Source organism: Pyrgilauda ruficollis, unplaced genomic scaffold (genome assembly GCF_017590135.1).
Source record: "Pyrgilauda ruficollis isolate IOZ18807 unplaced genomic scaffold, ASM1759013v1 scaffold73, whole genome shotgun sequence".
Classification (NCBI taxonomy): Eukaryota; Metazoa; Chordata; class Aves; order Passeriformes; family Passeridae; genus Pyrgilauda; species Pyrgilauda ruficollis.
Window position 1 is genome coordinate 2,006,332 of NW_024529155.1, and position 15,406 is coordinate 2,021,737.

General features: G+C 37.7%; 1 protein-coding gene across 6 annotated transcripts in view; it reads right to left on the reverse strand.

The window, feature by feature from the left end:
• Positions 1-15,406, reverse strand: part of CCDC91 (coiled-coil domain containing 91) — a 115,288-nt gene that overhangs the window by 70,600 nt on the left and 29,282 nt on the right. For all 6 annotated transcript variants that reach the window (XR_005956725.1, XR_005956724.1, XM_041485965.1 and 3 more), the window contains 2 exons: positions 13,297-13,464; positions 11,046-11,150 (listed from right to left, as the gene is read on the reverse strand). Coding sequence is in view for 4 of the 6 variants with exons in the window: in XM_041485965.1 (XP_041341899.1) it covers positions 11,046-11,150; positions 13,297-13,464 (273 nt within the window). In the remaining 2 variants the exon portion in view is untranslated. The remainder of the gene's footprint in view (positions 1-11,045; positions 11,151-13,296; positions 13,465-15,406) is intronic.

Consider the following 15,406-nt stretch of genomic DNA (forward strand, 5'->3'; position numbering starts at 1 on the left):
AACCTAATCTCTTCCTCAAAGCAAAGCAATCTCACTAAAATCACTAAACCAAAGTCAATTTTTTTTTCTAAGTTAAGCCAAAAAAACATCAGATGGAACATTCAGAAAGAGTCAGCAATGATTGATGCCACATTAAGTTTCTTAGAGGTAACTAAAAGCTATGTTAGGATTTAATTGGTTTTTGGTGTTTTGGTTTTTTTTTAAATTAAACTGTGATTTAAAAAACACAGACCCATTAAATTTTAAAAATTACAGATCATTAAGCTATATCAACTAATCTGTTTTTAATATGTATTACTATTGACCACAACAAGCAAATGGATTCATACAGACAAATATTCAGAATTCTAACGGTACAGTGAAAATAAGAAAAATAGACATATACCTGTGCTTTTCAAAATATAGTCTAAGAGTAATAAAACTCAAGATTCTTGACGTTTTTATACACTCCATTTACTTCTTCATCTTGATGACATTAACACTTAAACAAAATTAAAAGAAATATTTTTTGATAGGTTCCATGAGGCAGGGACTGACTTTCCCATTACTGTATCTAACAGTCATTCACGCTCCAGATCTTTTTTTTGTTGCCTTTTCCCCGTTTCTAGAGAACCCCTCACTTTCTTTCACCCCTCACTCTGTTTTTCCTGCCAACGATGTTAAAACCACGATTCTCATATTTGAATTTTTTATTTTGAATTACATTAATTCCACAGCTCCCTCTTTAATCTATTCAATATGCTGCAGTTAAGAACAAAAAGGCAATCTCCCCCTTTTCCCCCTAAAAAAAACCCAAAACCAAAAAACCCCACCAAATATCCCACAGCAGCCTAAACTTTCCCTCCCCAGTAAGAACCCTGTTGTTGCTGAAAGAATGAGAGGGAGAAGCAGAGGGATTCTAATTTGGACACAAATATTGTTACCTCTAACTCTACAAACCCAGACCATAAAAACGCTGCCCCTTTCGAAGTCCCTCAGTTCCCTTTTCCAAGCCAACTGGCAAGGAGGCAAAACCAAACTCATTCTTCTTTGTTGTTAGTGAGAAATTAAAAAGTAAATATATTTTAAAAAGGCTGTAGCATTAGAACTGAATTCGATAGAAATCTTGAGCTGTGTTTTAGCTTGGTTTGAAACTTCTTGGTATTTTACACTACGTCAGACCTCCCACAAATTGGCTTACCCAGATGAGAAAAATCATGATTAAGACACGTTCTTGTTCTGAGCAGCTCCCCTCTTCAGAGGGGCACAAACATTGCTTACAGTAAGGCTCTTGGCTAAAAGTGTTTGCAAAAAGGGAAAGCAAATCCTGCTGTAATATAGCCTTCTCAACTGGATGTATGCAGATTTATTAAACATACGTAAAGGTATTTAAAGGACTGGAGGCCACATTTTAAAATGTCAAGTAGTGCAGCACCAGTTAAAAATACAAAATATCATAAAAATGAATAAAAATTTTATTGTTCCTTAAAAAATACTACTGTGTTTCTGTTGTGCAATGGAAGATTCATCAGCTCTGTCAGTGATTGGTACAGGATAAGGTAATTTAATTGGTGGTGATAGAATGGGACTGTGCTGAAAGCTGATAAAATATTGTCACAAGAGTTGCAACACGCTTCAAAGAGCTGCTATTTTAATTTAACAAATAATAATTTCTCAAAAAAAAGGTGAAAGTAAAGACAGACAAATTTGATATAAACAGGATGGCAAGTGCCACTAGACCCCCATTCATGAGAGAACTCTCCAACAAAAATATTATGCGAAATATGAGATATTTTTAAACTATTCCTGTAGTCTTTTTTAGCTACAACATCCCCTTTCTTCTGGCACGGGAGATGAGTCCACTGCATTTCTGGCTGAATTCCATAAAGCCCTGAATAATTCTCCTCAGTTGACAACTGTCACCACATTTATAGAAAACAACAGCAGAGGATATCTAAGACTAATCTATCTTACAACACCACAGAACGTGTTAGAGTGACACAGAGCTGAAATGTGTCTTTATAAGCAGTGAGTCCAAGTCCCAGAGACTCGGGGAACTCCCCAGCAGCCCAGCTGAACACAGCTGTTTTCCCACTGGGAGTTCTGTGCAGGTAGTGGAACTCCCAAGGGGCAGATACGATCACACTCCATATGAAACCCCACAATTGTTCCCTCTGCTGACCCTTCTCAGTCTGATTTTTTTTTTCTTTGTTTTATTTACTCTTTTAAGCAAAGTATTTCACAAAAGTATTTCACAAAGTATTTTCGTAAAAGCAGGCATCACACACTGTGTGGAATTAGGTTTTCGCTCAAAAAGATGGAAATGGATCTCCTCTTCTGCTTACCACTAACAAAAAGGCTCTTCAAGTATAAAACGTACCTTTCCAGTTATAAAGTTTGAATATAAGGGAGAACATTTTGCATTTTTCGTTGCTTATGAGCTCAGTAGGTGTTTTCCTTCTAAGCTTCCCTGAAGTTATCAAGACTTATTGCAAATTCTCTGCCTAGCAAGTTGATGGAAATTTGCTCTTTAATGACACATTGATTTCTTACTTATCTCAAAAGCCAAACTCAGCCCTTTCAAAACCTAGCACAGAAACTTTACGTTCTCCCTACATAAACAGGAAGCACATTAAGCACACATTTACTGGCTGAAATTATTCTTAAAATATATTTTAAAAATTATAATAACTGAAGAAATTCAGAATTTCTCTCAGTCCTTTATCGCAATGCCTTAGATTATGTTTTAAGCATTATTCAGACCTTCATTTTCATAATTTCATTTTATCATTATGGTACTCACTTCTGGAAATTAATGTTGATCATCCTAATCAATCGTTTGCCTGAGAATGGTTTAATTTGTAATGCATATCCAAAACCAAAACATTGCATTGTGTTTATCAATACCTTCAATTAAGGTAGGTTTATTTTTAAGGAATTGCATAGAACTGGAAAAATCTGTTTTATCTCAATATCCTCCAGGTTTAAGAACAGATGTTCTGGTTTTCATTAATATCAGCTTTCTTTCAGTGATAAAAGTTTTGCCAAGAATAGTAAAAAAGTTCTCAGTAGTTTAAGTACATGATTCTTTTAAATATCACAGGCCCTTCTGGACCTTTTAAGTCTTTAGTGAGGAAAAAACCTTGTACAAGTCTCAGCAGCAAAACATTATTTATTTATTTAAGAGCAGCAACAATAAAGTAACCAATACTTTATCTCTGGAACTGCTTTCTCAATGTCAGGAGTTATACAGAAGTGACCTGTTACACACCTGTAGTAGTAGTTTAAAATACTAGTTATTTGTTGAGACTGCCTACGTATTAACTTTTTGGCAGTTCACTCAAATAAAAAAATGTATAGCCATTATTAATAAGGAAGTTTCCAAGGGAACTTAGAAGGGATGAGTAAGTTCAACTTCGATATGTAAATCACATGAGTTTGTTGGCTGTAACTTCCAGTGTGTGAAATAGTTGTATTAGAATACATTTATACAAATAAATTTGCTTAATATTTGGCAAATTATACATTTCAGCTGGGTTTAGAAACACAAGTAAACTGTGTTTCAACACCAAGTGTATACTATAGATGAATAAAATTTAATACAGACTGAAAAAGTAAATGTAAAGGTGTAGCAGGTTAATTTAGCAATAGAAGTTTCAGTAATGTATTAAGCTGAATTCTGCAGTCATTCATAGTTTATTAATGAATTATAAACCAAATAAGATGATTTAACAGGTAAAGGACAATGAAGGGACAATCCTTCAAATTTCTCCCCAAAACATCATCCTGATATTTACTGTGCATCTTCTGCCTCCAAGTGTATAAACAGGAAGTACAAATTCTTTTAAAAGTATTGACTAATTTTGGCTAATATTGGCTAGGATTTATTATTTTGGGGGTGAGTAATGCTCAGGTACTCACAATAATTACCCTGTCTCAGGTGCCTCACGCTGAACACAAAGAGGACTTGAGTGGACCCAGAGATATGGAGATGCTTTGGATGCACCATTCCCCACATTTTTTTAAGGATGCCAAGTAATAGGTAACTGTCCTGCAAGCATTGCAACATTTCTCTTTAACTGCTAAATCAGCTTGTCTGGTTCACAGTTCATTAATAAACTATGAGCAGCTACAGACTGCTGACAATTTTACAGCTCATTAACCTGCTACACCTTTAAACTTTATTCATGTAACAAATAACTGGCCTTAAGTATTGTCGTAGCAATACACTTACCCAAGTTCCTTTCTACACAGGTTTCTTTACTGATACATTTTGCACATTTTCATTATTCCCTCAAAAATCCAACATGATACTACTCCTACCTACAAAGGAAAAATCTTGATGTGAAAATCTTGATGAGACAAGACTGGTGGTAAAGAACTCCAACCAACCAGTGCTAAATATATCGGTCATTTCACAGCCTTCTTAAGTAGAATTTCCATATCAAGTAGGAGAAAAAGTAAAAGATTAATCCCTCTGAATGCACTCGCTGTGAATGTGCAAATGGAGTTGTGCAGTAGCTGGCACAGACCTTAACACACTGAACATAAATCAGTAAATGCACTCAAATCCAGGATGCATTGGCAAAAAACAGATCAGGACACATACAAAGCAGTCAGGACACAAAACTTGGTTTAAAATGTTTTGCTAGAACCTACTTGCACACTAAGAAAATTAACATTATTTAAGCACAATTTTTTTAATACTTTTAAAATCAGGGAGGTAAAGGAGGCACATAAGTGTAAAAAAATGCTCGCCACGCCCTATGACTGTAACTGAATATCAGATTATAAGGCAAGTTGGGCATCTCAAAGCTGTTAAATAACAGTACAACAGCACAAGAGAGGTATATTTTTAAAACAAAATTAGAATGCTTAGTCTTACATTCATTCTTCTAATTAATAATCCTGAAACAAGACAACAAAACCATTAATAAAATAATTGAAGTTTAAAAGGAAAACATAAGTCAAAAGAGCAGAATCTTTCTGTGAAACAAGTAAAGTTATTTTTCCTCATGAATGGAAAAATAATTTAGAGGAAATAAGACATCAAAACTGGGGGGGGGGGGGGGGAGGGGAGAGGGGGGCAGTGAGGGCAGGGGGGAAACAGGCCAAAATGTAAACAGCTCTGGAATTATTAATAAATAAAGACTTTGAATAAAAATGAGTGTCTGAAAGAAGAGTACAGAGAGTAACATAAAAAAAATTAAAGGTGAATAAATAAACGTGAGGTATCTGGCACTCACTTGAAAAAGAGGTGGGCAAGGGATTGTTGCCATATCCATAAATACCTTTAGCAGTTCAGCAAAAAGATGCACTGCTATCTGTTAAAGTGTCTTTTCTGAAATTCCCCCTTTTTCCATATTCTGTAATTTTAAACCCTGCTGTGACCCATGAAATTTCCTGGAATCTCATTTATAAATTTGTTTGCAGGTACAGCACATAAACTTTTTTTTCACACCTATTTTTTTCTTTTTGTTATTAACATTCTGTCTCCTCTATGTCTGCACCTAAAACCAACCTAAATATTTTCTTAGAAGATAGTGTTTAACAGGATGTAAGTCATATATTAGTTTTGTAAGAAAACATACATTTTCTAGTACTCCAGCCATAAAAACCACCTACCTCCAAGACCTGTTTCCAAGCTCCTGCAGAACACCTTTTCCAGGATCGTACTCTCCTGGAAGGAAAGGCCAGGAAGGCGATGACAGGGCGTCGCCTCGTGTGTGAGGGAGCACTTGGAATGTGTGGAGCTCTGTCTTGGGGTAGGGCATCAGTGAAGGATTTGGGGCTCAGGATTAGCAGGCGGGCCAGCAAAGTGGGAATTGCTGTGCCAGACGGTCTCCAGAAGGATAAGGGCAGGTGAGATCTTCTCCAGACAACAGGAGGGAGCCTCACATGATTCCTCACAAGGAACGTGTCCAGCCCTGTAGCATCCCATGAACTCTCCCGCCTCAGCCAATCCCCAAGCCCTTGGCCCTAGAAACAGCTGTAACTACTGACCATAGAGTTATCCCTCCTGGGGGAAAAACAGACTCCCCCATGGACTTCTATGTCACAACTTCCCCTAGCTTCTCCTTCCCCTGTGCCCTCACTGGCTTGGCATCTCTGGTGGCCACCCCCTTCCCCTGGAGGCCAGTCCCCTCTGCCCAGCCCACCCCTTCCCCTCCTTAAGCCGCCTGCTCCACCTGGCTCTTCCTCTTTCTCCACGGGTTCCCTTTCAGCTACGTGAGACCCTGCTGGAATAAAACCTTGCAAAAAGGGCCTTTCCAGCCTCTCTCGCTGAGCCAGCTGTGGTGAGTGTTGTGTGGGGGTTTGACTGCGTTGCCTGAATGTTAACTCAGCCTGCCTTTCACCAGGAGGGGTTTGCTGGGGACAAGAAATAGGCAGCAGCACCTACCATTCTAACACCTGCATTTTTACAACCCTGGAACCTGACAGTGGGACAGCACAGCGATCCAGGAGACTCCTGGGGCACGTGGATAACAAGCCCTGGAACACAGGCAGCTGAGGAACAATCCACGAGGCACTCTGCTGGACCCGAGCCTTAAAAACATGGGAGGACTCTCTGAGGATGTGAAGATCTGCCCTGACTGCAGTGACCATGAGATGGTGAGTTGAGGAGAAGGACAAAACCAAGGATCACAACACTGGACTTGAGGGAAGAAGGCTTTGGCCTCTTTGGGATCTGCCTGGGACATGGGACAGCACCCTAAAGAGAAAGCTCCAAAGGATCTGGTTCCTGCTCAGGGATTGTCTCCTCCAAGGATTATCTCCTCCTGCTCAGGGATTATCTCCTCCAAACCCTAGAATGGTCCATAGGGACAAGCTGGAAGTCAAGCACAGGCAGCAGGAAGTGTGCATGGATGAACACTAAACTCTGACATAAAAGGGAAGTGGAAGCACTAACTTCAAAAACAAGGAGACAGACACTACCAAATATGCATCCTGGTTCATGTGAATTTGTGTGATATATGGGTCTAATATAAAAAAACATCCAAAACAACAAGAGATGTTAATCAAAATAAAGTCATCCTTCAGAGTTAAGAGGGAACAAACTGGTCCAAAATCTCAGGTTTACCATTTTCTATCTTTATATAACTGCATTTAGAGACTTTTCCTCATAATTTGAAGCTGTATAATTTAAATGTGACATTTGTACAGGTACTCAAATGAAAAATCTCCCAAAACATCAACAACCACACCATTACATAAATGAAACAACACCTAACACCTGCAATGATTGAACTTAGGTTATTGCTACCTTTAGTCGCAGCTAGTGTTACTGCATGACCTAGTGAACGTCCTTTGGATCATTCTGTACTGTTCTGTCAATGTTTCCCTTAGGACAATCTTCCTCTCCTGCGCTTCTGCAAATCCACTCAAACAAGGAGCCTATCTGACTGCTTTCTTACACACAAAAATGTTACGTAAAGTGAAGTCACACTAGCAACCAATTCATTTCCAATCACAATTCTTTGCAGTAACAGTAATATTGTTATATAAAATGAGCATATTAAAGTCCCCTTTTAAATAAAATTTTCTAAGATATTCCCTAAAGAAAGATGGAACAGAAACAATGGTTTCCAAAAGAAAAAAAAAAAACTGTTGGTGTTTTCATAACAACTACAGGTTTGATAAGCTGGAAAAAGTAGAAGTCTGTTGTCCAAAGATAAAAAAGAAGTTTATTTCAAAAAGAAAGGTTACACCACAGCAACTATATTGTTCTTTAGAAAAACAGCCTGCTTAACTTCCAGAAAGGGATGATGATGGGAAAAAATGTGTACAACCGCAAGTAGAATTTTCCAGTGGCAATGCAGCACTTCTTCAAATGTGAGTGTGTGGTAAATCAAACAAATAGCAGTGAAAAGTATGATCCAGTTCTCAGTGAATCATCAAAACCATTTGTCTGTAGACAGACCAAACATCAGGAGCCTTATCAGCTAAACAATCTGTCTGAATAATTGAGTTCCTGTTCAGAGCAGTGGAAACCAGGCACTACTTTCCCTTCTCAAATCAAGTGTTCCTTCAGTGATCTGTGAACAAGAGAACATCACCTACTGGACAGGAATGTTAATTTTGCTATTGATGGTTTTCACTGCATTACAAGTTGGAGTTTGGTAGTTTTAAAATGCAGCCTTTGCTTATTTCTACAACTTACTGTAATGTGGCTACAACAAAATTTTAGATTTATAGGATTAAGTGACCACTAAATCTGCATTATCTTCAAAACCTTGTATGACTTACTAGCCCCAAATGACTTAAAAATATGTAGCAACTCACACCTAAGGAAGAGCTGAAGTTAAAAGTTGAAATGAATATATATACTCTGATCAAAAAAATATAAAACTGACATACCAACCAAGCAAATATAAAAATCAGACATACATTTGCACCTGTTTCTCTGTTGCCTAAAATAAGCAATTATAAGGTGAAGACTGCAACTTTATGGTTGCAACACTGCACACAAGTCAAAACCCCTAAAATTACACTTCCCACAGCAATTTTAACTCAGTTCCAATTTGCAAGTAAAGAAGTTAGAAATATACCATGTTATTCTGCCTCTTAAATAGTACAAACACTGAAGCAGGAATGTGGGAATCATAACTCTAATTTTATTAGCTTATACAAATTCAAGATCTCAAAGAGACCATTGCATTAAATATCCAAACAACTCTATAATACCAGTTAACAGCAATCTGTTTATTCTGTTTATGAATCCACTGCTGCCCCTTTACTGTCTCTGGTTGTTGCAGTTACATATGGAAATAATGTTAAGAATGTGAAAATACTACATGGTCTGTTCAATCCTGATTTTTTTAAAAGCTGATTTTATTTAGATGAAACACAGAACTTTTTACTTTTTGGTTTTACGCAATTATAAATGTGGTATGATAACTCTATTGTCATCCATTGGTTAAATGTTAACACTATACCAAAGATTTGGAATTCTGCCTCCCATGCTTAGGAATAGTGATTATCACTAGCCTTCAATTCTTCAATTTTTCAGAACTACCAAATTCAGTTTGGGGCTTTTTTGCACACCTACGATGAAGAAAGTTTTTGATTAGTCCAGAACAAAACTTGCTTCATTAGAATGGTAACCCAGCTTAGAGAAAATATTTTTATGTTCCTGCCTTGCCTTTCAAAGTTATTTTTTTCTACATCAAAAAACCTAAAACATATTTAATTGATGCAATTTTGTGAGAACAAAACTGTGAAAACAAAATTGGGGTAACATAACTGTCACCCTTGACTGAGGCAGAAACCAATAGGAAAAGATACTTTAAAAAATAGAGTAGTGACTTAGTTGACAAAGATCACTGAAATCTTCTCTCAGAACTAAGCACAGTAACTTCTTCAAAAAAAGGGTCTTATCTAAATACCACCTTGTTAAAACAAGGTTTTAACAGATTAACTGGCTTTGTTATATCTAGAGCAGCTTTTGAGAATTCCCTGCCACAAGTGCCAGAAGCCAGTTAATCAGTAAATATAAAGGTGCAGGAAACAGGGCATATTCATGTAAAAGGCAGTTAGAAAAGTCTCCTGAGGCATTCGTTTTATACTTTTTACTCAAACATTAACAGAGCAATTTCATTTAAAAGGAATTAAGTCAATGCACACCTACAGCTTTGGATGCTGGCATCAGCTCCATTGGAAATCTCATCCTGAGGGTTCCCAAAGCCAGAGGCACCACTGCAGTCTGCTTTAAAGTTTTTCAGGTCACCAGCACTGATAACCAGCACTGATAACCAGTGGAACAGGCAGAGCCAGGGGCAGACATCTGTCCTCGGGAGCTGCCAGCTCTGCTCGTGTGTGGCCACAGGTGGTGACCCTCATGCTGCAGGAGCCAGAAGAGGAAGACAAAAGAAACTACAAGTTGTAGTAACAGAAGGCATCCACAATCCAAGTCTCATGAAAGCAACTTTAATAGGCAGCTCTTAGAAGCATGACTCACTTGCCTCCTATGGTTTGATTCTGGCTGTACCCAGAAGACATCAAGAGGAAGCACATGACCATTTCTACAAAGTTAAAGGTTATGACCCTTTTATTGGCATTTTTGAAAACTGCAGTACCTGACTCAAAGAGTTATGATATAGGCTGATAGCTGCAAACTTCAGTAGCATTCCCACTATTCAAATTCACAGTGGTCTTCAAGGAGAAGTAAGTATTAACAACATTCCACCCATTCTATTGTTTAGGACAAGCAATAACTTTAACCACTGTGGTACTCCATAAATCTTGATGGTTTTAAGTTGAACTTCCTTTTACATCATGGTTAAGCAAACATTTCTTTCATTGAGTAAAGCATTACACACAAAAAAGGAAAAAAACACCAGTATTAGATTATTATATTACTGTAAATTCCAGAATGTACTGCTATCAGGAATTCAAAACAAATTGCTACAGCAACCCTTTGAATAAAAATGGGAAACAATACAATAGCTATTAGAGACCATCCACAGCAGCAAAAAAATTAAGTGAAGCTGAGTTACAGACACAAGCTTCTGCAATGCTGAAACATAGTTTGCTTTGCTCTAACACTGGAAGATGACTGAAAAATTTACGGAAAATTTTGTCTGGAATGTGAAACTTTACACATGTATTTAATGGAAGATGTTAACCTTTACAATGGGAACAAATCTAATTCCACTGTCTATCATCTAATTACACTTAACAGATTTTTATTATGCAGCATGAATTATTCCATATTGAAGTTAGGTAAAACAGCACAAACAGTTGGCCATGGCACTCTAGAACATGCTAAGTCATGCTGTTAAAGACAACTACTGAGCAAAGTGGTTTCCTTTTCGTCAGTTTTATGAAATAGCTCCTAACAAGGAAGAGTGTTCTGGGTTACAAAAATGTAATTAGGAAAGTGGGATATTAAACTTGCATTCCTGCTAATGTAAAAAATCAGGCTTTGATCTAAAAACCTTAGAAATTCTTTAAATTCAAAACGCTTTGGAGCAGGCCCACAGATGCTGATAGAATATTTGTTGGACATAAATATACTCTATAAAAAACCCTCCTGAAAATCAAAGATATTACAAGAAAAAAATTACCTGGAGTGTCTTGTAATGATCTTGATGTGGAAGCACTTTTTCTTTTTTTTCCTTCAAGAAATCCATTTCTAGCACACTATGTTTTTCCAGCAAATATTCCAATTCCTATAAAGTTCGTAAAATAAAACACTTGAAATTACAAACACTTGCGAACTGTGAAAATACAGACTCATTAAACCATTCAAACTAATTTAATTTCTGATAACTGTGATATTTGCTTCATTAATTATCACAGAGATAAAAAGAGAAGATTTTTTTTTGCACAAGAGATTTTTCTTGTGCAAGAAAAATCTGACTGCAGTCTTTAAATTGGCACAGTATTTTCAAGTGTGAGGTATTTAAAGCCCAAGGCATGTCCCATGTACAAGGAATGACCTATGAGAAGTGGCCAAGGTGCCCTTAATAACAACCTCTAACTTCTGAACCCTGAAGGGTTCAGGCAGCTGGACCTGTTGTTACAGGTCCCTTCCAACTGGAGCTATTCTATTCTGTTCCAATTATTTTAATATTTTTAGTATCTTGTTCTGCCTTTCTGCACTTGAAAAGCAGCATATTAAATGTACTGTCAGCAAATGTTTTCACTGAAAAGGCAGGAATGCTATGGCATTTATGCATTCTCACAATGATCTCTATCTACATCTCCAAAATGAATAAAATCTTAAAATATTCTGGGATCTTGCAGAGAGCCACTCTGGAAGCCTGCCCAACATGAACCTATAGAGAGGAAGGAGAATAACACCACTGACAATAAACTTCAAAATTATTTGCTGCACAAAGAGCTAAAGATTTTTATTTTTCCTTAATGCACCCATAGCTATTGTACATAAGCTGCTGGCACCCCTTCAGTTGCTCAAGAGCATCTATTTCTCCAAGCCATGCAGGAAGCCAGTGTAGAAACAAAGGACCTGCCAGGTCACTGCACAGCTATTCAAACAAAGGCAGGACCCAGAGGGTCATGAGGAGGACAGAGCAGGTCTTAGTTCAACCCTGCTTTTGGACAAAATCGTCAAAACAGTAGGAGAGACTTCCCTGGTGAGATATAAACAGACTGTGGAACACCAATCAAAGCCTCCCTCTCAACCTGTCTCCTCTTCCAGCCTGTATTCCTACTGGTGAGATAGAAACAGACTGTGGAACACCAAAGCCTCCCTCTCAACCTGTCTCCTCTTCCAGCCTGTATTCCTGCTTCCCTTCAACCTTTCCTTCACACACTTAGCAAAACCAGCCCATTGCAGACCTCCTCATCCTTGGCTCGAGTTATTCACCCTCATTTTTATTTCCAAAAAGCTGTTTTCTCCTTCCCCAGCACAACTTGAGGCCTCTCAAGAAACAGTATTAAGAATAACAGAAGTTAAACTCACTCTCCCATGCCTCAGTGACCTTTTGCTAACTCAGATGTGTAACTGCAGGCACAGCCCTGCTTGGTGCTCATATTGTATTCAGATCAGAAGGAATATGAAGAATTTAGCTACTAGAACTCCCACCCCCCAAAAAATCAAAACAAAGCTCATGCTGAGAAAGCTTATATTTTCTTTATTTTTTTTTTTTGGTCCCTTTCTTTTTTTTATCAGTTAGGCTAAAAAAGTATTTTTTTTCCCGACAGTTTACAAAAATTCAGCCTAAAATAGACACCAGACCTAAAAAAAAAAAGTATTTCAGCTAAATTGAGTGGTATGCCCAGTCCTGGCCAGTCTCTAGAGAGAAAAGGACAATGGAGATGGGGAAGCGTTTGGAGCACAAATCTGAGGAGAAGAGGCTGAGGGAGCAGTGGGGGCTCAGCCTGGAAAAAACAAAGACTCAAGGTGACCTTATCCCTTGTAGCCAGGTGGCGATCAGGCTCTGCTCCCAGGACAAAGGGACAAAACAAGAGGAAATGGCCTTAAGCTGTGCCAAGGGAGGTTCAGGTTGGACATCAAGAGGAATTTCTCCATGGAAAAGGCAGTCAGGTACTGGCAGGGGGTGCCCAGGGAGATGGTGGAGTCCCCATCCCTGGAAGTGTCCTGGGAATGCCTGGATGTGGCACTCAGTGCTCTGTGATGGTGACAAGGTGGGGATCTGGCACAGGCTGAACTTGATAATCTTGGAAGTCTTGGAAGTCTATGATTCTAAATTGGGCCAGTTTCTCTGGAATTTGGCTAATTTCTATTAAAAAAAAATGAATTTCAAATTAGTTTTAAACCACTGCCAGCTCCACCTATATTTACTTCCTATATAAATGCCAAATGTTTTCGTTCAAAATGACTATTCATACCTTTTTGATTTTTAGTTTTTCTTCTTCAGCACTGCAGAGCTTGATTTCAAGGTTTGCAACAGCTTGTTGAAGGCAGCTCTTGGGTTCATTTGCTCTCTTTGTCTCAACATCAGCTGAAGTCTTGTCTTCAGTTGCATCTGAAGAGGCAACTAGAATATCTGCTTGAGCCTAGTTCACAGGAGAAAAGTGGAACTGAATCATCTCTCTCAATGCCTCAGGGAAACAAACTCTCCTTGGATTAGTCATTCCATGTTCTCACCGAGTGCACACTGCAATCAGTGGTCACAGAGAGGGAATACAAAGGGTTTGTGCTAAAATAAATATCTCATCCCTAGGCTAGACTAATAGAATAAAAGTAATCCAGACATCTCTAAACATTTAGTGACTGCTATTTCAGCAAACTGTGGAAGTACAGAAAACAGGTGAAATGCTGATGGTAAGCCCACATTTTCAGAAATAAAGTTAAGATGTTTAAAACATTTTGTGGTATAGATAAAACAATTAAAAGCTTTATTTCTCCCCTTCAAAAAAATAAAGGAAGGGGCAAAAACTTGTTCTTTTTGCCACAAAAGAACTCCAAGGAAAAAACTGGCATATTAATTCAGCTGCCACTCTTTCAACAAGCTGAAAGCCAAGCATGCTTGAGATTTGGGTGGTGAAAGGAACATCTCAGTGTCTTTATTAAAGAGAGGTTTGACTGATCTGACCTAATCCAGCCCCTAGCACCTTTTTATTCCAAACATACATTTAGATAATGCATTGACTTTCCCACAAATATCTCTCAAATTATTCAAATAAAGTAACAAACAAAACCAGCTGAGATCTTGACTGTACATGAATATATAAGATACAGCAGACAAAACAGACAGAAAACTGCAGTTTGTGCACTGAATTCTCCTATCAGAAGCAAAGAGAAGCCATATCTGCCAATTCCATTTCTGAGTAGTACTCAAGATTAGAGTTTGGCACCACCAAAAACTGAGTATGGAACTTGTAACAGGGAAGGATTTTTTTACCTGAGACCTCAAGAGGCTCTGGAGATAGAATTATAAAAGAATACAGTCCTACTACCCTCTAATATATATAATATACCCTCTAATAGGTATAAGAGTATTTTATTTTAGTTTTCTGCCCACCATTTTCCTTTGGTTTACTCCATAGTGCAAAGTCATCTCCATTTCAAAATAATGTTAAAGGACCTGCACTCAACTCCCTCCAGCAGGACTTGTTAATAAAGTTTTTTAATTTGCACTACATACTGCATTACAGAAAATTTATAGAATGATGGGTCTCTCGGTAGCTGAACAGAACAAGATGAGAAAAACTGAAACACAGACTACAACTAGAATTTGCACACACACTTAATCTGAAGTAACAAAGTGTATTTTTTATTTTTCTGTAAGATTACCTAACTAAATGACTTTATAGTTTAAAAAAATACCCCTAAGCCTTAGTGTTCTGGAATAACCCAAGTGCTCTTTCCAGAGAACACAAAAGCTAAATTTGCTGGCCTAGCTCAAACAAGAAAGGTTGAAGGTTATTCACTGTTAGCCAAAATTTAAAAAGGCAGGATCTGTGGTGGCTGAAGAAAATCACTTTTTGATCATGCTTCCAGTAAAAGAAATTTGCTTATCAAAACTTTGTCAAAGAGCCAGATGAAGAGCCTTCAACACAGAAAATTACCGTGCCTGGCATCAGTCAAAAAAGAAAACAAACACTCCTCCCTCTCAAGAAAAAAAAAAAAATGTAACTTTTGGATTTATAAATTTCTTTGGTATCATTTGCATCTGGGCACATCTCTTCTTCACTTTTTATAGGTTTCCCACAGAACATTAGCCTGGGTACAAACACAAAATGGTAACTTATTAATTAATCAATTCACAATTTGTGCCACAGTCTTTCTGGAAGTGTGAACATACAGATGCCCCTCAAAGGAAAAAGATAAGGCTCAATTAAAGCAAAACTTGTATTTTGTGAATTTGGTTTCAAAAGCTCTAAAGAAATGCATTTAAATGATCAGAAAATGAAAATCTGACTTAATTATGAAATTCAACTTTCACCAGGAGCAGCCTTAAGACTTGGTAAGTCTACCTGAAGAAGAAAAAAATCA